General features: G+C 37.0%; 5 protein-coding genes and 1 long non-coding RNA gene across 6 annotated transcripts; 4 read left to right on the top strand and 2 right to left on the bottom strand.

Annotated features, from left to right (window-relative positions):
• On the top strand, positions 1–759 carry LOC125420660 (uncharacterized). Its single transcript, XR_007238883.2, has 2 exons — positions 1–236; positions 349–759. It is a non-coding gene; the product is annotated as an uncharacterized LOC125420660 (long non-coding RNA).
• A 1558-nt stretch (positions 760–2317) lies between these two features.
• On the top strand, positions 2318–7997 carry LOC107410001 (uncharacterized). Its single transcript, XM_048480298.2, has 14 exons — positions 2318–3390; positions 3524–3836; positions 4035–4181; positions 4277–4365; positions 4503–4595; positions 4694–4820; positions 4991–5055; positions 5158–5332; positions 5653–5847; positions 5939–5986; positions 6526–6672; positions 6772–6854; positions 7429–7544; positions 7671–7997. The coding sequence occupies exons 1-14, from the start codon at positions 2795–2797 to the stop codon at positions 7736–7738; spliced, it is 2262 nt and encodes a 753-aa protein (XP_048336255.1). The 5' UTR covers positions 2318–2794; the 3' UTR covers positions 7739–7997.
• Positions 7998–9876: 1879 nt separating this feature from the next.
• On the top strand, positions 9877–12311 carry LOC125423171 (SNW/SKI-interacting protein A). Its single transcript, XM_048476792.2, has 2 exons — positions 9877–10082; positions 10278–12311. The coding sequence occupies exon 2, from the start codon at positions 10328–10330 to the stop codon at positions 12152–12154; it is 1827 nt and encodes a 608-aa protein (XP_048332749.2). The 5' UTR covers positions 9877–10082; positions 10278–10327; the 3' UTR covers positions 12155–12311.
• Positions 12312–12865: 554 nt separating this feature from the next.
• LOC107407056 (cell division cycle protein 27 homolog B) lies at positions 12866–17858 on the top strand. The gene is given in 13 exon segments (XM_060818424.1): positions 12866–13291; positions 13580–13626; positions 13722–13769; positions 13771–13817; positions 14116–14266; positions 14268–14304; positions 15136–15231; positions 15459–15636; positions 16215–16361; positions 16485–16533; positions 16754–16792; positions 17361–17470; positions 17588–17858. Coding segments are annotated over 12 exon segments (990 nt in total). The 5' UTR covers positions 12866–13177; the 3' UTR covers positions 17398–17470; positions 17588–17858.
• On the bottom strand, positions 17602–19796 carry LOC107407046 (UDP-glycosyltransferase 74E2). Its single transcript, XM_060818422.1, has 2 exons — positions 18931–19796; positions 17602–18853 (listed from the first exon to the last, which is right to left on the bottom strand). The coding sequence occupies exons 1-2, from the start codon at positions 19615–19617 to the stop codon at positions 18125–18127; spliced, it is 1416 nt and encodes a 471-aa protein (XP_060674405.1). The 5' UTR covers positions 19618–19796; the 3' UTR covers positions 17602–18124.
• A 1913-nt stretch (positions 19797–21709) lies between these two features.
• On the bottom strand, positions 21710–23711 carry LOC107406986 (UDP-glycosyltransferase 74E2). Its single transcript, XM_060813079.1, has 2 exons — positions 22963–23711; positions 21710–22680 (listed from the first exon to the last, which is right to left on the bottom strand). The coding sequence occupies exons 1-2, from the start codon at positions 23659–23661 to the stop codon at positions 21937–21939; spliced, it is 1443 nt and encodes a 480-aa protein (XP_060669062.1). The 5' UTR covers positions 23662–23711; the 3' UTR covers positions 21710–21936.
• Between the last annotated feature and the right edge of the window lie 133 nt (positions 23712–23844).

Below are 23844 nucleotides of genomic sequence, written 5' to 3'. Positions count from 1 at the left end.
TCAAAAAGCAAAGGTTTTTCATTTCATGTCAATCCAAGGTCTTTGGTGGGTAGAGTGGAATACTCTAGTTCACACAAAGACCCATTGAGGAAATCCAGAGAGTGAGAGTGAGAGAGAGAGAGAGAGAGAGAGAGAGAGATGCTGGAAAACCTTACACCTCCATCGTCTCAATCACAACCATAAGCTCAACCAGATTCAACGAACGTCGTCAGACGCTAAGCTCCTCCTAATCAAAGGTCCTTCATTTACTATCTTTAATCTCTGTTTTTTATCTTTTCTTTCTATCCTTCCTTTTTTTTTTTTCCCCCCACTTTCTTCTTCATAAAAAATCGCTGATTGATTTTCCAGGCATTTTCTTAACAGATGCAAATCAGCAGGTAAAAATCACCCATTTCTTCATTCTCTTTCGCTTTAAATACCCATTTATATATATATATATATATATTTTTTTTTTTTTTCTGTGGAGCTTCTTAGTTTATGAATAACCGAATGGGTATTCACTTCGTTGACATTTTCGGCCTAATTACAATAGTTTCTGTCCAAGCCCCTACAGTAACGGCTCAAATTCATGGTGTTTTTTTTTTTTTTGGTTGTTGGGCTTGGGAAAAGTGAAAAATGTCTTAGTTATGTGAATATCACAACCACATGTAAATCTTATTCAATTATCTCTGCAAAGCTTATTTTAGTAAATGTATTTTTATGTGTTAATTAGAGGGTGGATGGCAGTGAAAATGAGATACTTATTGCTGCATTCTGTTTATAATGATGTGGTAAGTAATTTAAAGTAATATGGTTGACAAATCATTGCAAGTTGGGTTGATCGAAGTAGTTTTTAGGGGAATGATGTAGAAAGGAATCAAGTTAGTGCTTCAAAAAAGGTACCTGTAGCAGATCATGGTGATGAAGGAAGCAACAGTCTTCTAAATGAGATACATAAGGCTGTAATTGTGGAAACACATTTGTGCATTAATTGTAAGTACAAGAAAGGCTATCAAGTTGCAGGAAAACCAGTTGTTTACAAAACCAGTTGTTTAGATTATGTGGCGGGTGTGCAATCTTCTCCTGACACATGGAAAAAAAGTTGGCAAAACGCATGGAGGAGTGCCGTTTTTGGACCAAAATGAATAGGAAAATTGACCAAAAACCGCATCTCTTTGCGTTTATAGTATAGACAAAGGATTTGTTCCGTGGAGCTTCTTAGTTTATGAATAACCGAATGGGTATTCACTTCGTTGACATTTTCGACCTAATTACAATAGTTACCGTCCAAGCCCCTACAGTAACGGCTCAAATTCATGGTGTTTTTTTTTTTTTTGGTTGTTGGGCTTGGGAAAAGTGAAAAATGTCCTGGTTATGTGAATATCACAACCACATGTAAATCTTATTCAATTATCTCTGCAAAACTTATTTTAGTAAATGTATTTTTATGTGTTAATTAGAGGGTGGATGGCAATGAAAATGAGATACTTATTGCTGCATTCTGTTTATAATGATGTGGTAAGTAATTTAAGTAATATGGTTGACAAATCGTTGCAAATTGGGTTGATCGAAGTAGTTTTTAGGGGAATGATGTAGAAAAGAATCAAGTTAGTGCTTCAAAAAAGGTACCTGTAGTAGATCATGGTGATGAAGGAAGCAACAGTCTTCTAAATGAGACACATAAGGCTGCAATTGCGGAAACACATTTGTGCATTAATTGTAAGTACAAGAAAGGTTGTCAAGTTGCAGGAAAACCAATTGTTTACAAGACCAGTTGTTTAGATTACGTGGCGGGTGTGCAATCTTCTCCTGACACATGGAAAAAAAGTTGGCAAAAAGCATGGAGGAGTGCTGTTTTTGGACCAAAATGAATAGGAAAAAATGATCAAAAACTGCATCTCTTTGCGTTTATAGTATAGACAAAGGATAGATAGATAGAAAGAGAGAGAGAGAAAGAGTAGTTTTACGCTGTTAATTAATATGTATGTAAATTACATATAAATTGATATTTAAAAAAAATATTAATTTTACTGTATATATATATAAAATTAATTTTTTTTTAAATATTGTGCCGTAAATTTTTTTTTTCTATATATATATATTCTATTTAATATTTTAATAAAATTTATATATATATATATTGCATTTAATATTTGAACAAAAATTTTAAGGAGGATTAACGGTGCAAATAATTAATAAATTTAGAATATAAAATGCTTTAAAAAACAATTTAGAAAGTAAAGTGTTAGTATCCATCTAGTTGAGGGGAAAATTTTCTAAAGGATACAACACTGTCAATTTCCCTTTTTTTGTTGTTTTTTGAAATGCCCAGAAGAGACTTGGCTATAATTCGAGCAAACAGGGAAAAAACTTGGTGATACGGTGTAGCAGCCTCCCACGCCATTACTTAAACCAAATAAAACCATCAACCGCGAAAATAAAACGCAAAAAGAAACCCTTAACCAACAACCGGGTCATCAAACGGTGGCAAACAATCCCTGGTGTATCGTAATAGATTGAAGTTGATGCACTTCACTGCGCCTACGCGGCACTCTATCACCTCTTGTCTCGTCGTTCCTTCGTAAAACCTCACCGTTCGTCTTCACTAGGCAGGCAGGGGCTTTAGAAAGACCCTAAAACTTTCATCGCGCTTTCTCAGTCTCTCTTTCTTCGCCCTTTTCTGTAAAACAAAACTGATCCTCAGTCTCAGTAATCGCTTGCAGCCATTTCCATCCACTTTCTCGCAACCCCATAAACTTTTTTTTTGCTGTCAGATTTTTTTTTTTTTTTTTTTTTGGATGAACGGAGTTGTATAATGGCTTCTAAAGCGATTTTGATAAGGAGAAGATCCATTGCTGCCTATGTGAATTCCTTCACTCCTTCAACTCCAAGTTTCCAACTCGTTGGGCGTGGCAGTTCCTCTCAGAAGCTGCTGGACTCACAGGGTGGTTTTTCCTCCAGGGGAGATTATGTTGTTCCCGTGAAGAAATTGGAATTACTTGGTTTTTCAGGAATAGGAAGAGGATATAAGGATGGAATCATGATTTCGCCTTTTGGAAATACAAGATCGGAACATCTTTTCTCAACTCCTCCTCCTCCTCATCCTCCTCCTCCTCCTTTGGGGATCAGATGGATGTCGCAGTCCATTCGTAACGCTTCCACAGCTACGGTTAAACAGCAGGAACCGGCCAGTGACGAGGACGACAACGAGGAGCTGGTTTTGAAGAAGAGGAAAGAGGCTTCTCCTGAGGAATGTGATCAAGCTGTTGAAGGTTTGAGCACTGCAAAAGCCAAAGCCAAGGCTAAGAAATTGCATGAGTCTCAAAAATCTGCTATTTCTGTTTTGCATAGAGTTTGGACCACGTTTTTAGGGATTGGTCCCGCTCTCAGAGCTGTAGCTTCTATGAGCAAGTTAGTTGGTTCATATTTTCCCTCTCAAAATTATCATTATTATTATTAATATTATTACACTATCATTTTACAACCAGTTAATGTCAATTTCACATACAATTTTTTGTTGCTTGGCTTGCTATTTGTCGTCTAGGGAGGACTGGGCCAAGAAGCTTGTTCATTGGAAAGAGGAATTTGTATCAACGATTCAACATTATTGGTTGGGGTTTAAGCTGCTCTGGGCTGATGTGAGGATCAGTTCGAGATTGCTGTTAAAACTTGCTGGTGGAAAGAGTTTGTCTAGAAGGGAAAGACAACAATTGACGCGAACCACTGCTGATATTTTTAGGCTGGTTCCTTTTGCTGTTTTTATCATTGTGCCTTTTATGGAATTTTTGCTGCCCGTGTTCCTGAAATTGTTCCCCAACATGTTGCCATCAACATTTCAAGACAAGATGAAAGAACAGGTGCTCTCCTCTCTGAAACTGCTGTACCTTCAAATTTATATCTATTTCGGAATTTCTCCCGTATGAGAAATCTGTGCGTTTTGCATTTTATTCATTGTATACTTAATACCTTAATGTGAATACCTTACCTTACAATGGTTGAATATGCAATGTTATACCTAATCCTGTTAAAAAAAAAAAAAAATATTTGCTCTGTAGGAAGCTTTGAAAAGGAGGCTAAATGCAAGGATTGAATATGCTAAGTTCCTGCAAGACACCGCCAAGGAAATGGCAAAGGAAGTTCAAAACTCACGAAGTGGAGAAATTAAGAAAACCGCGGAAGATCTTGATGGATTTTTAAATAGTGTGAGGAGTCAGTTTCAATATTTAAATACTCCTTTACCTTCAGTGGTTTTTGAATCCTCTACTTCGCTTTAACTACCTTTTTCTAATGATTTCAGGTTAGAAAGGGTGCCCGAGTCTCAAACGAAGAAATTTTGGGTTTTGCTAAGTTGTTTAATGATGAACTTACCTTAGATAATATCAGCAGGTGAGTTTTTGGTCATATTGCTCAAGTAGTTCTCTTTTTCAACACACGTTACTTTTTCTTGAAATATTATAAATAAAAGTTTTTGACTACTAGGGATAACCCATGTTTTCATATATTGCTTTCTTTGTTACTTTCAGGCCTCGTTTAGTGAATATGTGCAAATATATGGGAATCAGCCCCTTTGGAACAGATGCATATTTACGTTATATGCTCCGCAAAAGGCTTCAAAGGTGAGTACATATTTTTATGTCAGAATTCGAAGATATGGTTTTTAGAGTGTTATTCTGCATGTTTTCACTTTGATTTGTTAATTTTGTTTGTTTGATAGTATTAAGGCTGATGATAAATTAATTCAAGCGGAGGGTGTGGAGTCCCTTTCAGAAGCTGAACTTCGTGAGGATTGCAGAGAGCGAGGCATGCTTGGACTGCTTTCTGTGGAAGAAATGCGTCAACAGGTTTGTATAATTTGTACTATTTTGCATTTCTTTCATTTTGTGAATCATGTGATTAAACTGAAAGGTGTGTGTGATGCAAAATATTATTTCATTATAATAAAATGACATATTTTGCTTATCTTTGTCAAACTAAGTCATGTATGCATTAATTTGCCAACTTCTTTATGCAGCTCCGTGATTGGTTGGATTTGTCTCTGAATCACTCTGTGCCATCTTCACTCCTGATCCTTTCCAGGTTACTTGAAGCTCCATAATATTCTATTCAACAATGTTTTCGGTTCATGTATTTTCATATGGCATGTATGACTTCCTTCATTCTTGTCTAATCCTGATGCAGGGCATTCACTGTCTCTGGAAAGTTGAAGCCAGAGGATGCTGTTCGAGCTACATTATCTTCTCTTCCAGATGAGGTTGTGGATACTGTTGGAGTTACAGCATTACCATCTGAAGATTCTGTATCAGAAAGGAGGAGGAAATTGGAATACCTTGAAATGCAGGAAGAATTAATCAAGGTTAATTTTTTTAATGTTGTTCTGAATAGCTTTATTAAAAAGGTTTATTTGCCTTCTTTAAGAATTTTGAATTGTTCTATCAGGATGTCCATATTCTGTTTTTTTTCCCTACATTATTGCATTTGATTTTGGGTCTGTATGTGGTCTTATATGACAAATTAATAAACAAAGATGAATAATACTAAAATCGTTTTGATGTTGTTCCTTATAATATCTTCCGCCTGTCCTTGGGATGTGGATGGGGCCTTAACTCAGAAATTTGTTGACCATTGAGCATTTATTCATATTTCTTTGGTGGTTCTAAATTAATATTATTACAGGAGGAGGAAGAGAAAGAGGAAGAAGAGCAGGCCAGGATGAAGGAATCTAAAGGCGTTCAAGAGGATGTGGCATTGAAAGAGATGACTATTCCTACAGCAAGAGAAGCACAAGAGCAAGCCAGAGCGAGAGCATTGGAAAAGCAAGAGCAACTATGTGAAATCAGTCGTGCCTTAGCTGTTTTAGCTTCTGCATCTGTAAGAAGTGGATTGATTTTATTATTCATGGTTGTTTGTGCGCTTACATTTTTTTCTCAAGGGTTTATTATTTTATTTGTACTACCTGCAGTCGGTAAGTAGAGAGCGCGAAGAGTTTCTGAGGCTTGTCAATAAGGAGGTAATTGAAAGCCACACATATTCTTAGCTCCAGATTTGGTCACCTTAAGAAAGCGACATTTATTTCCAGTATTGTTGTTTCATACTTATTTTATCATCACTCCTTGTATGCTCTATGCATAAACACACAAACACATGCGCATGCACACGCGTGCGTGTGCGCGCGCGCACACACACACACACACACACACACTTTTAGAAGAATACTTAATGCAGGCAACCAAACAAGGAAACCTCACTCTCCTCTGTAATCTCTAGCTTTGAATTTATTTATTTATTTAATTATTTTCTTTTGTGTGTGTGTGTGTTTATTTTTTCTGCTTGTATGTAATTTGTAATATTCTTAATGTTTTGGGAAATGGTGAAGAATGCATACGTTAGAAATCCTGAGTAGCGTGTCACCATGTGCACCATATTTATTTGAAGAAACTGTCTTTCATAGCATGTTAACTTAAAGTCTGTTCTCTTATGTGTTCATTTAAATTTATCAGCGTTTTGTCCAAGACATTTATGTAATGTTTGATGCTTTTGTATCTTCAGATTGAACTTTATAACAGCATGGTAGAAAAAGAGGGTTTGGATGGGGAAAAGGAAGCCATGAAGGCATATAGAGCTGCCCGAGAGGAAAGTGAGAATGCTACTGATGTAGCTGAAGGTGATGAGGTTTCATCAGCACTCATAGAAAGGGCAAGCAATCTAAATCCCAACATTCTGATGACACTACTATAAACAAATTGTGCATTTGACATTAATTTACTATGTTGCATTTTTGTTCTTATATTTCAGGTTGATGCTATGCTCCAAAATCTTGAAAAGGAAATTGATGATGTGGATGCCAAAATTGGTGACTGTTGGCAAGTACTCGACAGGTACTAATTTGTACCTAGATCTTGATTAGTATGTGGGTTTTTCGTGTTTTGCTTATGTTCAAGCCTAGAAGAGATCTTATCACGATGGATTTTGCACTTTGTACATTGGGAAATGTATTAGTAACAGATATGCACTCCTGTAAACAATCATGTGGTTATGCTGGCCAACTTATTGCTATACATGTGATACTGATAGTAAACAAACCTTGAAATAAGGTTAGAAACATACTCGGAATCATAAATATACAATGACTGCAAACTATAATGGTGTAATTAAATTTGGGAACTTAGACAGTAATATAGAGGCTTTTACATAGATCTTGGTTGTAAAGGTTGGAGTTGTGTAGGTTTTTGGAAATTGCTGAGTACGGTTTTACACATCGAGGTTGAGAGGATAAGTATCAAAATATATGATCAAATGACTAAGATTACGTATCTACTTTCTTATGTATGGATGACTAATTCAGATCGGAGAATGGGGATAGGGGAAAAAAAAGACAATCCTCAACTTTTATGGACTGCTTCAAGATCTCTTAAGACAGACTAATACTTAGTTTTCTCCTTATTTGTACAGGGATTTTGATGGGAAAGTAACTCCTGAGGAGGTTGCGAGTGCTGCAATGTACTTGAAAAATACTTTAGGCAAGGAGGGTGTCCAGGAACTCATCAGCAATCTTTCCAAGGATAGAGGTCTGTCAGTTTGTCTTGACTATCTATAAGTGGTATACTCAATATGTATGGTGTTTTAGATTGTGTGTTTATCCATTCATATAATGATGATTTTATATGTTATCTGTTTTCAATTTCACGCAACAGACGGGAAGATTCTTGTAGAAGATATTGTCAAATTGGGAAGCAGGACAGAAGATGCCCACACAGCTTAAGACAGGGAATGTAGAGGCTCATATTTTTTGTTGGCATATGCTAATTTTGTACAATGGATGCTGATATATATATATATATATATGAAGAGGAATATACTTACATTTTTTCTTTTTCCCCCCCCCAAAAAAAAAAAAAAAAAAAAAAAGAGAAAGAAAGAACAACACTGGGGAGCCTTGTTGTTTAGGCTTCCTAATTATATCTTTGTACTTGTTAATTAAAAATCCAATATTAGGTTTACAAGTTATCAGATTGAAATAATGGAAGATTGCCATGTTTTTTCTGAAGTTTACCGAATGCTCTGTTTTAGTTGTATATTCCCAGCGTAGAGTTCCAACTGCAGCGAGTCACAAAGCAACCACACCTTTGTGAGCCGAAACCTGTAAGTGGGGGCACCACATGTCACCACCAGACCCTTGTCAGCTTGTATGAAATTGATGGGAAGCTTATGTAGTTCCTGTCTATTTCTTGCTTATCATAATGAGCTGTGCTAGTTCTTTCATGCTAGTTTATGTGGAGCTTAGATTAGGAGAGAGGATCCAGATCTCAATTTTGAATGTCAAGAAGACTTGTTTGAGAAATAGATAGATATGTACCTGTTCCTCCAAGGTGTCGAAGGTGTTGTCAAAGACCCAATCGGCCCTTTTGAAACTAGAAAAGCAAAGCAAGGACATGGCTCAAGGAGGATGATGGGTAAGTATGAAAATCATAGACCAAAGATGGTAAGGAGAAGAGATATAATAGAAACCTCCTGGTCCGGCTCCTCCACTGGAACTCTTGAGCAGGCCCTTATGGACGCTGTAGTATATAGCCTTAACGGCGTTGGACTGGATGAAGAAGGAAGCTCCCAGTCCCGGAACCCAAGAGCCCATGGCGTAACGGAATCTTAAACAACACATGAAAAGGGGGTGAGTGGATGAACTCTACTAATCTGAGGGAATAACAAATTTTTGGAAGTGTGATTGAAGTAATCATCGGCACTTTTTAGTTTATAATTAGGATTAATGGTTATGGTGTGAACCCTGAAGAGTGTCTGTAGCAATTATTATTATTATTATTTCTGTTTTTTTTAAAATGGTAGTAATTAAATAGTATATGATAAGTAACTATGTATGTGATATTACATTTTCTAGCTACTCTAAAATTTCATTTGACCAGAACAGAGATATTGGTAGCTACATCCAAGTAGATGATTATCAGTGCGATGTTCATATCATCAAAAGTGAAATACAGTCCCAATCTTTTTGCGAACCAAATTATTTCAAAGGATGAAAAAGCAAATTATTTATGTATGTATACTTAATTATTTGGATTAAAAAATCAAACTGATCATAAATATATTCATAGATTTAACCTAATGGTTAAATGAGTACACCTCTTAGAGTATCCTTGTAATAATAATAATAAAAAAAAAAACTAATCATAGATAATAATAATAATAATATTAATAGTAATAATAAATAGTATTAATGATCGTGTAAATGGAGTCGAAAGTTTTAGAAGCAAAAAAAGAAGTGTAGTTTTCCACCATTTACAATATTTTTTAATATGGAAAAAAATTAAACAAGTATTATAATTATAATTATAATGAGAAGAGTTTTAAACTCTCCTTACTTTGAACGTATTAGAAAATTTTATCCTATATGCTAAGCCATATCATTTATATTAGTTAACATATACAAAAAATCAAATTTTAAAAAAATCTAATTAACATTTTATAATAATTTTTGTTGCAAAAGATTATTATTTCCTTTTTAAATTTTATTATAAAAATTATTAAAAAATATAATATTATTTAAATAAAGTGATTTGTCCATTTTATCTTCACCACATTTTTACTATATCATAACTGTATATGTATTTTTTTTTTTTCCTGATTTTCCTTCTAATGTTAGGAACCAAAAAATTCGACATTGTGATATCTTTCAAATAAATTAAAAGTTCTCCACGTACACCAATCCCAATCATTCTTTTTTTTTTTTTTTTTTGACAGAATCCCAATCCTTTTTCACTTGTATCTTTCCACCAAAAAAAATTAAATAAAAAAATCCTTTTTCACTTGAATATTTTTGAGCCGCCCTTTTAAAAGAGCAAGGCCTTATTTATTAGTTAAACTTTTATTGATGTTTGTCAAAAAAAAAAAAAAAAAAAAAAAAGAAAAAGAAAGGGGCTCTTCCAACGCCTATAAAGCCCAACAGTTTCATTAAAAAATAAATAAATAAAACCCTCACATTCCATCGTCCTGGCCCGGCAAGGTCCACTCGAAAATCGGGGCTCCGACTAAGCACGGCAAGAAATAACCGTCAAGCTGAAGCTGTTGTTGTTGTTGTTGTTGTTGTTGTTGAGGTTTGAGTTCGATTTTCTACGTCCTCTATTCTTTAAAGTTTTGATTTTTAGGTTGAGTTCCTTTTGATGTCGATTTAGGGTTTGGCGATTTGATTTTATGGTTGAATATGTTGTAGTTGATGGTGTCTGGATGAAGTAGTTATTAGAGCTTTGATCTGATTTGGGTTTTATTTTTTGTTTCTGGGTTGTTTGTAGTTGTAGGCTTTCAAAGTCGATTGACTGATTAAGTTAGCGCCAGTGGCATAATGGCGGCTTTAAAAGAAATTCTCCCTCCTGCGAAATCAACGACGACTACTTATTATGATCACTCTAATGATCCCTGGTTCAAGCAGCGGTTCTCATCATCCGCCGAGACTGAAAAAACCTCCGTAATCAAGCCCAATCCTGTTCCTCCTTATTTGAAGCGTGCAGGTTTTGTACCTCGGAAGGTGGAGGATTTTGGGGATGGGGGTGCATTTCCCGAGATTCACATTGCACAATACCCTCTTGACATGGGTAGGGATAGATCATCATCCAAGCCCGCATCCAAGATTCTTCCGGTGACAGTTGATGCCCATGGCAATATTGCTTATGATGCAATTGTAAAGCAAAATGAGAATTCTAAGAAGATAGTTTACTCGCAACATAAAGATCTTGTGCCAAAGGTTTTGAAGAATGATGATGAGAAAGCTGATGATGAGGAGGATGAGGAGATGCAGAATGAAATTGAAGAGACAACCCAAGATACAAAAGCTTGTCTTGAGAAGATTGTGAATGTGAGATTGAGTGCTGCGCAGCCAAAAAATGTGCCTAAACAGTCTTCTGACTCCAAGTTTATCAAGTATAAGCCGTCCCAGCAATCAGCAGCATTCAATTCTGGTGCCAAGGAGAGGATTATCAGGATGGTAGAGATGCCTGTGGACCCACTTGAGCCTCCCAAGTTTAAACACAAGAGAGTTCCGAAGGCTTCTGGCTCCCCACCTGTGCCAGTAATGCATTCCCCTCCGCGGCCTGTGACTGTGAAAGACCAGCAGGACTGGAAGATTCCACCTTGTATTTCAAACTGGAAGAACCCAAAGGGTTATACTATTCCTCTCGACAAACGTCTTGCAGCTGACGGGAGAGGGCTTCAAGATGTTCAGATCAATGATAATTTTGCAAAGCTTTCTGAGGCTTTGTATGTTGCCGAGCAGAAGGCTAGAGAGGCAGTTGCTATGAGATCCAAAGTTCAGAAAGAGATGCTTATGAAAGAAAAGGAGAGGAAAGAGCAGGAACTGCGTGCTCTAGCTCAGAAAGCTCGTTCCGAGAGAACAGGTACAGCTGCACCAGCTGCTGTTCCAATACCTTCTGAAAGAAACATGATAGATGCTGATATGAGAGGGGAATATGATCGCCCAAAGGAAAAAGTGATGGATTTTCCAAAGGAGAGCACGGAAGAAAGGGAGGGACGGTTGCAGCGGGAGAAAATCCGAGAGGAACGACGGCGAGAGAGGGAAAGGGAGAGAAGGTTGGAGGCTAAAGATGCAGCAATGGGGAAGAAAAGTAAAATCACAAGAGATAGAGATCGTGATATCAGTGAGAAGGTTGCTCTTGGTATGGCTTCTGTAGGAGCAGGAAGAGGGGGAGAGGTTATGTATGACCAGAGGCTGTTTAACCAGGAGAAAGGAATGGAATCTGGATTTGCAGCTGATGACCAATACAATGTGTATGATAAGGGCTTGTTCACTGCTCAGCCTACACTTTCAACCTTGTACAGGCCTAAGAAGGATGTTGATACTGAAATGTATGGAGGTGCTGATGAGCAAATGGAGAAGATTTTGAAGACTGATCGCTTCAAACCTGACAAGGGATTCACCGGTACTTCCGAGAAGAATGGTCCAAGAGACAGACCGGTTGAGTTTGAGAAGGACACGGAAGAAGCTGATCCATTTGGGTTGGATATGTTCTTGACACAGGTCAAGAAGGGTAAGAAAGCCATTGAAAAAGTTGGTAGTGGAGGAACAATGGCAGCAGCTGGTGGTGGTTCTTTCCGAGATGACTATGAAGGAGGAGGTTCTGGGAGAACTCGCATTGGGTTTGAGAGGGGTCGTTAAGCAGCCTGGTTAGGACGTAATTAATGCGGTGTTTTTTTTTTCTTTTTTTTTTTTTTTGGTGGCTATTGCCCCGTAGAAGTCTTCGAAATACATTCTGCTAAACATATTGTATCTTGTGTGAGTTGCCAGCCAAAACAAGTTATAATTTTCTGCTCTAGGTGCTCAATTGAAGTTTATTTGACCAAGTTCGTGGCCAAACCTTGGGCCAAAAAAAAAAAAAAATTCCTTTTTAACTAAATATGTTTACAATATATATTTAATTAGAGTTTATTAGGCATTAGGTTGACTTAAATTGGTACTTGTAGTTTGTACAAGGTTTAGTCTCTGAGCTCTGGTTGAGAAGGGTATAATTCCATGATAATTTTAGCAGTAGAACTATAAGTTATGGGTAAATTTGGAAGGGGGTCTCTAGGCATAGTTTACTTTACATGTTGTGCTACTTGAGTAAGATATGTCACTAATAAAACTCGGTGGTGGAATTTTGTGAAGATGTCCAGGCAATGTAATTTTATGGAAACTTTTAAATATATTAAACTACTGTCTACTGTTTTTCTTTTTATTTATTTGTTTATTATTATTATTATTATGTCAACAATCCTATTGGTTAGTTCAAAGAAACCGTGTTTTTTGAAGCTAACATGTCTAAGCATACGGAATAATTTGGTCCCTTTATCAGCTGATCTGGACACTATCAGCTGGTCTGGATACCATCTTAACCTGGGGCCAGATCTTTTCGTTCAAATCCATTGGACTTGATTTCATCGGACCTCTCAATATAAACATTTTCTTATGCGGAAGAATTTAAATTGTTAGCCATCTTTTACTTGCGCAACAATAACGCTTACCGTGCTTACCATAATTTAAAGGGTATGTATATGATAAAAACTACCGTCTGTTGGGTTGGGACTAAAAGATCATATGCTTCCATCAATATGATTCTAAATCAAGGATCTTCACTGTGCTTTCTATGCTGTATTCGATCACAATGTTTCTCATCCGTAAACATTTTATTATTATTATTATATGAAGAAACAAATGGCTCAGTCCCGCTACTTACTTGCAAAATCTTGCTTTCAGATGGATTTATTTAATGAAGCTGTGGCAGCATTATGTCCTGCTAATGAGACAAGTGCAGAGGTATTGGGTAGATTCCTATATGCAAGTTTACACGAGCATTATTTCTAAATTGAAAATTTTCCATCTCTTTTTAAAAATTTACTTCTCACAACGACATTTTTGCCATTACTCATCTTTCTTTAGAATAGATAGAAACGGAAATGAGTGGTATAATAACATACATCTTGACCTTCATATATATATATATTTAAGGCTAACGTAATATATATTAGCAGTTGTTTGTCCTTTTATTCACTTGCGTTTCAAGAAGAGGATGATTTGCACACTTTTGTTGCTCTTCTTTGTCAGGTTCCAAATGGCGCAGCTGGTCAGTACCTTCTTGGGCTTATTCACAGGTTGCACGTTTATGTCCTTGGCATACATTTCTGTTTAATGATACGTTTATTTTCTTTGAATATATGTTATTTTTCTTTGCATACTTTTTGTTTAGGTACACTGATAGAAGGAAAAGTGCCATCCAAGACTTAAAGCAAGCTGTATATAGATCCTTTAATGTGGGCCGCATATGAGGGGCTTTGTATATTAGGTCTGTAAATGATACCTATGAGGTTTCAAATTTTTATTAGTGCGCACCATCAGCATAGTTGCTTAGTTCCCTGCTGTATCTGGCTCATTTGATTGCAAGGAATCACAAATATATTATTTTCAATGTATAATATCATGTATTGATAGGCAATGGGTATATTCTGCTTTTGCCTTTGGTCTAAGGTTACCTTTCTCAGTAGGAATTATGAGATTGGAAAAAGAGAATATGTCACTTTTTGCTTGGTTTTGTATGCCCAGTATATATCTAAGTCAGTGCCTCATCTGTTTTGCCATTTCAGGTGCTGCCGATGGAGCATCTATTGTTTTTGGTGATGCGCCTGCTCTTTGCATGCAAAAGCAGTTCCTGCATCGTGGATCAGCTTCACAACATATGCAAGGAAACAATGAGGATCATAACTTAGCTTCTGCGAGGAACTTAGGCTTGGAAGATCAGTCCCAGGCAACCGAAACTTATGCAAGGAAATAATGTAAGAAACATCCCTGGAAATTATCATGGCACTATATTTCAGGAGGAGCTTCTACTCAGCCTCCGAGTGGAATGTCCAATGTAACATTTTATAATACACCATCATTAATGGGAACGCAAGTATCACATAATGCTATTTATGTCGCATGATGTTGTTACAGACTGTCTATAGTTGAAAACCTTCTTAGCTGCTGCTTGGCTAGGAATAAATAAGATGAGGTCTCCCTGACATAATTACTTTTTGGAACATAAATAAACATTGCATAGCCTAGCAGAATGTTCTACTCTTTCACTTATTCTAACTTGTCTATTTCAGTATGTGGCCAAGATGGTAAAGTTAGGTGACAAATACATATTTTGCTTTTCTTAAATGCTTTATGTACTATTCTGAAATTCTTTCCAGCTATAACATGTTTTAACTTAATTAGGACTTTAGATTACACCTATGCTTTGGTTTGTATTATCTATCCAAATTCCCTTCAGGTCATATAGGCTACTTTTTTCTCTGATGCTTTGAACACTTATATCTATGGTAAAGCTGATGTTTGCATTTATGTTCCTCTAGATTATGTATGGAGTGCATTTTAGTTTTGTTTTATAGGAAATCCTCCATTTATGACCCCCACTTGTTCCTCTGCTTTACCACTCATTATTACTGATGATGGTAAATTGCCTAGTTACAACTTGCAACTTTTTTTTTGGCTTGGATATTATAGATGTCATTGACGTCAATTATGTTCAGTTTTCTAGGAAATACACTAAAAGTACCTGTTGATTTTTCTCTCCTTTTCGTATGTAGAACATTTATTCTTACTTCCTCAATATTTTGCAGTGGTTGGATGTTGCTACCCCACCTTTGTTTAGAAATTTCCAGCAAAATGACCACAATGCAACCATGCTGGGTGCTGATAGCTCTCCTAGGTCACTTGTAAATTCCACTATATGAGCTCCTCAAAGACAAGTTCTAGATGAAGGAAAATTTTGAGACATTAAGAAATTTGCTGAACTTTTCATTTCGTATCATTGAGTTGACTGACATTGCAATATTTTGTTTATATTTCTGGCCTTTATAAATCCATGTATATTTAATTTCTGGGCATGAAATTTTAAATCTTATATTTAATTCATGGTTTTTATTCTCTCTTTTGGTTCCAGATTTCAAGCAGGGTTCTATTTGATTCTGGCACTCAACGGAGTACAAGACTTTCTGGAGAAGCAGTGGCCAATACCAATACAGCTTCCACAGTGGTATCTGGAAATGGAACTAGCAACTCATCTAAATATCTAGAGGGGTCCAAACGTAGCTCTATGGCATTACGTTCTGTATCAAATTGTAAGCAACAGGCTAGGGCCACTGAAATAGTGATGATGGTGATGCTTCTTCTTCTTAACTTTCACAAATTTGGTGCACTATACTGAACATATGAAGATTGGCAGTATAAATCATTTGCTATTGCTTGCTGGGTACAAAGAGAGCATGAAGTGAATATAGGTTGCTCTTTGCCTGAAGTTATTGCATTTTGGAAGAGCATTTTTGTCCTATAGTTTTTGATTCTATAACCATGCAGCAGAAAGTTTGATTTTATGCTGTCTGATTTTTATCTATTATGTCTATTGATTGGAATGTGTATGATATGAATGCATGTAAATTAATGTCTGGGTATGTTTTATTTATGCTTATCAATAATAGCTTTGCCCAACCAGGAAGGTGAACTATATGCACACTTTTCCTAATAAATTTGCATGTAGACTATCTACAAGTTGGAATTGGATACTGGAATTTTATTGTGCTAGCTTTCCTTTTCTTTTCATTATTTGGGTTATATCAAAATCTCGTTTTAATTATTTTCTTATTATTGCACCCAATTCACAATTAGAATTTTGACGATTCTCATACAAATATAACTTCAGCAACTTCTGCTTCATCAGCTTGTGGTGGTGCTAGATGTCTTAAACTTGAAGAATTCCCTTTGCCTGTTGGTATTATTACCATGAATGGTTCTAGAGTCTATTCTGGAATGTCAGAAATATTGGGCCTTTTGGGAATTCTTGGGGAAGGTAATAGACTTCCTTTCATGTACAGGTGCCAGGTAAAACTTGTTTGTTGAAAGAAATAGAAAGTTCATATTCTTACTTCTTGGTTTGAACTTGCATTTTAATATTTGATTATTTGTTGTACAGGATGCATTGGATGTCTATCTAAAACTTTCGCGGAAGCACCCAGCCCCAGGTAATTCAATTTCTTACAACTTGCTTCTTTTCTCTTGCATATTCATTTACATTTTTTTATTTAGCAAAACCTGCTTTTCTGGATAATGCATTGGATGCTTGTAGCTTTGTTTTTCCTCAGTTCAGTGTCTGATTCTGATGATAATACTATCAAAAACTTGTGCATTTAATTACCATGTAGCATTTTTGTTCTTATATTTCATGTTGATGCTATGGTTCAGAATCTTGCAAAGGAAATTGATGTGTGGATGCCAAAATTGGTGAGCATTGGCGACTACTCGACACATACTTAGTTGTACCTAGATCTTGATTATGTGGAATTTTTTCTATGTTTTGCTTTTGTTCAAGCATCTAAATAAATCTCATCACGATGGATTTCGCACTTTGTACATGTGAAAATGTATTAGTAACAGACATGCACTCCGGTAAACAATCATGTGGTTATGCTTGCTATGCATGTGATATTGATGGGAAATAAACCTTGAAATAAGGTTAGAAATGATACTCTGAATGAAAAATATACAATGATGACTGCAAACTATAGTGGTGCAAGTAAATTTGGGAACTTCCACAACAATATAGGGCCCTTTACATCGATATTGGTTGTATAGGTTGGACTTATGCAGGTTTAAGAGAGTTGCAAAGTAGGGTTTTATGCGTCGAGGTTGAGAGGTTATGTATCCAAATATATGATCTAATGACTAAGGATACAAATCTAGTCTCTTATGTAATGATGACTAATTCAGATTGGAGAACGCTCAACTTTTATGGACTGCTTCAAGATCTATTAAGACAGACAAATACTTAGTTTTCTCCTGAACTGTGCAGGGATCTTGATGGGAAAGTAACTGCTGAAGGAAGTTGAAATTGCTGCAATGTACTTGAAAAATGCATCAGGCAAGGAGGGTGTCCAGGAACTCATTAGCAATCTTTCCAAGGTAGAGGTAGTTAATTTGTCTTGATTTTTGAAGTGTTATACTCGCTCTATGAGGTGTTTGTTTATCCATTCATGTAATAATGATTTTATATGTTATTGGTTTCAACTTATGCAACAGATGGGAAGATTCTTGCAGAAGATGTTGTCAAATTGGGAAGTGGGACAGAAGATACCAACACAGCTTAAGAAGGAATGTAGAGGCTCATATTGTGTGTGTTGGCATATGCTAATTTTGTAAAATCAATGCTGATAGATATATAAAGAGGAATATAACTAGGTAAAAAAAAATAGAAAAAACATTATGGGGCCTTCTTGTTGTTTAGGCTTCCTAACTTGTTAATTACAAATCCAATATTAGATTAACAAATTATTAGATTGAAATAAAGGAAGATTGTCAAGTATTTTTCTGAACTTGACCGAATGCTCTGTTTTTGTTGTATAGCTGAGGTCCATACGAGTTGTTTTTGCAGTTGGAGGCACGTTTAGGAAATAATTGACTCATAGATATAAAAACAACTCTCCTTGTCCTTGGGTTACACATTGGATATCTCACGTAAAAACATCCCCAACCGATAATGTGGTAAGGTAATCCAATGCAAAGAAACATCTCTGAACTGCTCAGCGCACACAGATGCATTCACAAACACTTGTAGCATCAGTGGCGTAGTACAAGTTGTTCAACAAATTGTTGAATGTTGTTATCCGAGCTTCCACCTTCATCTACTGCTTGCATAGCCAGTTTCTTCCACTTGGCTGAGTTCTTTTTGATCCCTAACCCTCTCTCCCCATCCATGACTTCCCTAATGCATTCATCTATCTCTTGTCTCGTGAAGAATCCCTTTGTATCCACCTTCACCCTTATCCCAACCTCCCATACATCCATCACAAATTTGGCGTTGGTTGTTTGATCTGTCCACTGCGGCACTGCCACCATTGGCACCCCCAAACTGAGAGCTTCCAGCGTGGAGTTCCAACCACAGTGAGTCACGAAGCAACCCACCGCTCTGTGAGCCAAAACTTGTAACTGGGGGCACCATGTCACCACCAGACCCTTGTCAGCAGTGTCTTGTATGAAATTGATGGGAAGCTTGTTTAATTCCTCTTGTCTGACAACCCACAGGAAATGATTGTTGCTCATCGTAATGCCCCATGCTAGTTCTTCCATTTGGTCCTCCTTCATGGTGGCCAAGCTCCCAAACGACACATAAACTACTGAACCGGTTTCTTTGGAGTCTAGCCACTTGCTGCAAGTGTCGGCTTGCGGTTTCAAGAGGCTGAGACCATAATCTTGGTCGGCCTTTAATATGTTGTTATCTAAGTAGGTGGATGGAATGGTTGGTCCAATATTCTTGATTGGCCACTGGCTGGCCATTCGGCTGACCACCTGAAGACGAGATCATGAAAGAAATTAATTGATTATTTAATTTCTGAATGGTAGAACAAGTTGGAAGACATGGTTACCTGTTCCTCCAAGGTGTCAAAAGTGTTGTCAAAGACCCAATCGGCCTTTTTGAAATTAGAAAATCGAGAGATGACATGGCGCAAGGAGGATGGGTAGGAATGAAAATCATAGACCAAAGATGGCAGGTCTGAGATCTCCAGTGGTGGCAGCCCAAGCCTGAGCCCCAGCACTGCAAGCTCCTCCTGCTTCACTGGAACTCTGAGCAGGCCTTCATGGACCCTGTAGTATATAGCATTAACGGCGTTGGACTGGGTGAAGAAGGAAGCTGCCACAACACCTTGGTCTCTTGCAACCTCCAGAGCCCATGGCATAATAGAATCATAAACAACACAAGAAACAGGGTTACCAAGGGCTTCTTGTGCGTGGATGAACTCTTTTAATTTGAGGGATACAACTTTTTCGAAGTGATTGAAGAAATCATCGGCGCTTTTGAGTTCATCGTCAGGATTAATGGTTATGGTGTGAACCCTGAGAGTGGGTGGTAGCCGTCGTTGAGCTTGATCGATGTCCAAGTCCAAGTTGGAGTCGGTGAAGGGGATAACAAATGTGACTTGGAGGCCCTTGGAGACTAGGCGCTTTGAAAACTGCAGCAGGGGATTAATATGACCTTGGAAGGGAAATGGAAACGCCAATACGTGGGGTTTCCGACGACCACCTTCACCTTCACCTCTTTCTCCTTTCTCCATTTAATTTAATTTGTTTTGTTTGTAGTCCACTTCTCCTTCTTTCTCTATCAAACTTAGACACACTTGTGTTGAACATTAATATATATATACATAAGTTGCAATACTTTTACTTCTATTCAAGTAGTTGGTGAAGAACGTAGCTCAGGATAAGAAATGCTCAGCTTCACATCCACAAGTTTGAGAGTTGAGGTTGAGGTTGAGGTTTGGTAAGTTTCGTTGTTATCATAAATACGGTATGATGCATACGATACTATCAAAAGCATCCTTTTTATTCATTAAAAAAAAAAAAAAAAATTGGTGAAGGTCTTCAAGACAGCTTTACATGTGAAGTTACTTAAGTTTGTATCCCCACTTTCAATATATAAAAATTTAAAAAAAAGTACGTTACTAAGATGATTGAATTCCTCAAAGTTATTTAATCAAGTTTGTACAAAAATTTGGGCCGGCTATTCTCTTTGTTAATATTTGTGCATGTATATATTTTGTACCTATGTCTAGGAAATTTTTTTTCCTTAGGTAAATGCTCCAAAGGCGACAAATTCGAAGGAGTCTGCACCTAGTCAATTTTAATTTATTTATTGCCACCCACGCTCTTGCCTACGTAGTTTAAATATACGAGGGCACAGCAAAGCTAAAATTTGTCTCCGTTGATCTTATTTATCGGTGAGTTTCAACGATACATTTATATTGACAGACTAGAGTTATGAATTTGATATTTTGTTTTCGTCTGCTCCGCATCATGGTTTGCGCCTCTATTAAATTAATTAATTGATTGTTCATGTGCCGGCCGGCGGTGCCCCATCCATTTGGCAATTAATTAATCTCTTTTAATATATAATATTGTTTAATTTGTTAATTATAGTGAGCGAGTTGACACGATATTGTAAGATGGGTGTAGATAAAAAAATTGGTGATGTTCACATGAATCTCCACGCGCACGTGAAACTGTATAATTGAAATTCATCTCATATTTGCCTCATGTAGATATAGTACATCATTTCTTAACATAATTTTTTAATTTCGAAATTTAGTGATAATATGATATAAGTATATACATATATTTTAGGAAAAAAAAAAGTGTTAAATATCATATAAATATGATTTACATTTTGAAGGATAATCCTGTAGGTTAACGACCATCTTATCTTGGCTTTTGCTAGCTTTAAGAAATTAATCTACCGATAGAGCTACGTAAAATGGATACCATATTTTTGGTCGGATTGTCAAGTTACTTTTCAACATGTGTATATCTATATATATATATATATATATAGTTGTAAACTTCTAGCTACCATATATTCCCCAAAAATTTTTTAATTTGTTTTCTAGGTTTGTTATAAGTGGCCTTGAAACATGTTCGTAAATTATACTGGCGAGTAGGTTATGGAGATTTTCACGTTTTGGAGATGTAATATATAGGAGTTGTCTCAACCTGGCTCCTAGCTAGCTAGCTTGAGAGGATATTGAATGGCACTAGCGTTTGAGCTTCCAAGAGGTCGGCCCTATGAAGATGCGGGGGCAACCAGTGTGACCTGGAGTCCATTCCCCTTGGACTTGGAGAGGAAGCGCTTTGATTTTGAAAACTCTGGCATTCGGTTCATATGACCTTCAACAGGAAGGGGAATCACCACTACATGTAAACATGCATGGACCAATGGCCACTAACATGGAGTGATAATTGGAATTTCATCCATCTATCTATACCCATCTTATGCAGGCAAAATATCTATATATATATATATGTATTTTTTTTTTTTCATAATGGAAATGGGAGGATTTGAATTTGAGTATTCACTGCTCAAGGAAGCAGTGGCTATTACCAACATATTTGATATGTACTATCTGTATAAACACCTGATTATATAGTAAAAGGTGATCAATTTTGTTTCCATATATAATATCTATGGATCCAATACTAGCTAGTATATATAATAAAGTGCAATTTTGATATATGTCGGGAAATGTAGTATAGGCTGTATAATCATATATATCTTGGTAGGTAAATTGTCACCATCTGCGCTCTCACTGTCAAAATTAATCTAACAAGCAAGTTGTTTGTATCATATTTGTTTCAACATATATTTTTGCAGTTTGAGAAATAAGATTCATGAAAAAGGATCCCAATTTTGTTTTCTTGGATTGTTATAGTACCGTAATTACTACTGTTGGAAACATGCACAAGGCGGTTTTAAAAATTATGAACAAGAAGCATATATATAATGCTTGTGTCTTGGAGATAATTGCATCTCATAATAAATAAACATGCATATTTATGCACACACACGCATACAAAAGATAGACCCTTCCTTGACATACATATCAGATATTGCGAATGGTAGAAGCAAGTTGTTGAACAAATTGTTGAATGTTGTTATCAGAGGTTCCACCTTCGTCTACAGCTTGTATAGCTAGTTTCATCCATTTGGAAGAGTTGGTTTTGATCTCTAAGCCTCTATCCCCTTCCATGACATCCCTTATGCATTTCTCTACCTCTTGCCTGGTGAAGAATCCGTTAGAGTCCACCTCCACCCTTATCCCAACCCGCCACACATCCATGACGAACTTGGCGTTGGTGGTTTGATCGGTCCACTGTGGGATGGCCACCATCGGCACTCCCAAACTCAGGGCTTCCAGGGTGGAGTTCCAACCGCAATGAGTGAGGAAACACCCCACCCCTCTGTGACCCAAAACTTCCAACTGACGGCACCATTTCACAATCAGGCCTTTATCCACCGTCTCTTTTAGGAAGTCGGGAGGAAGCTTTTTGAACTCCTCTTCTCTGACTACCCACAAGAAGTGCCTGTTGCTCCTTTTCAGCCCCCACGCTAGTTCTTGCATTTGCTCCTCTCGCAGTGCTGCCAAGCTTCCCAACGACACGTAAACTACCGAGTCTTTTTCCTTGGTGTCTAGCCACTTCCTGCAAGTCTCCACTTCAGCCTTAAAGAAGCAGACCCCGTAATCCTTGTCGTCCTTTAACCTCTTATCTAAGTAGACCGATGGAATGGTGGGTCCTATATTCCTGATCACTGGCCACTCCTCCTGGCTCGCCATCCATTTTGCCACCTGATCAATGCATATTTTATATATATAAATATATAAATATCAAATTATATACTTATAATTATTAGAAAGCAAAATTGAATTGATCATCAACGTTTAAAGTTTAATTTAGAAAATGCTAGGCCAAGTTGTCCAATTCCAAATTAATGCAGATATATTAGTTCTATAGGATCATGTGATACGTGCAGAGCATAGGATATACAATATATCTTTGTTAGAGAGGGTGTCAATTTGATGGTGTACGTATATAATTAAATATATAAAAATTATACATGACTATTATACCTCCTCCTCCAAGCTATCGAAGGTGTTGACAAAGATGCAATCAGCTCGTCTGAAATTGGAAAACTGAGCAACCGCATGTCCTAAGGAGGAAGGGTATGATAGTGAATCATAAACGAAAGATGGGAGGTCGGTAACCTCAAGAGGTGGGAGGCCGACCAGAGGTACAAGCGGATCAACCAGTGGAACTTTAAGGAGGCCTTCATGGACGTTGTAGTAAATGGCATTAACAGCGTTGGACTGGGTGAAGAAACAGGCTGCAAATAGGCCTTGCTGTTTGGCAACGTCAAGAGCCCATGGCATAAGGGAGTCGTAGATAACACATGTAAATTGTTGTCTTTGCAAGAGCTGCGCTAATCGGAGGGACACTACTTTTTGGAAGTGAGTGAAATATGTACCCACACTGGTGGTGGGGTCGGTGCCATCTTCCGAGGGTTCGAAAGGAATGGTGTGGAGGGTGATATAATTAGATTTAGAGGGTGCTACTCCTGCTTCTGCTTCTTCTTCTTCATGATGATCATGAGGAGGTTGCATCATGTTCAGCACAATCTCTGGGTCAATAAAGGCAGCAACCAGTGTGACTTTGAGCCCCTTGCACCTTGTAACTAGCCGCTTTGAAAACTGTATCATCGGGTTCATATGCCCTTGCACTGGGATTGGAATTACCAATACTTGCCCTCGTATCTCTTCTTGTTTTTCCATTCCCACCAATTTTTCTCTTTCTTTCTTTCTCTCTATTTTTGATTAATTCCGACCACCACTCTGTTTCAAATGGATTACATTACATGGTATATATATATATATATATTATATATTTGTTGATAATGGTATACACGGAGAGATACAGAGACCAAAAGTAAACCATATGTAAGTTTTCATTTACAT

The sequence above is a fragment of the Ziziphus jujuba genome, chromosome 1, assembly GCF_031755915.1.
Source record: "Ziziphus jujuba cultivar Dongzao chromosome 1, ASM3175591v1".
In the NCBI taxonomy this organism is placed as follows: domain Eukaryota; kingdom Viridiplantae; phylum Streptophyta; class Magnoliopsida; order Rosales; family Rhamnaceae; genus Ziziphus; species Ziziphus jujuba.
Note: the sequence above shows the minus strand (reverse complement) of the source record. Positions and strands in the feature narration are given on the sequence as shown.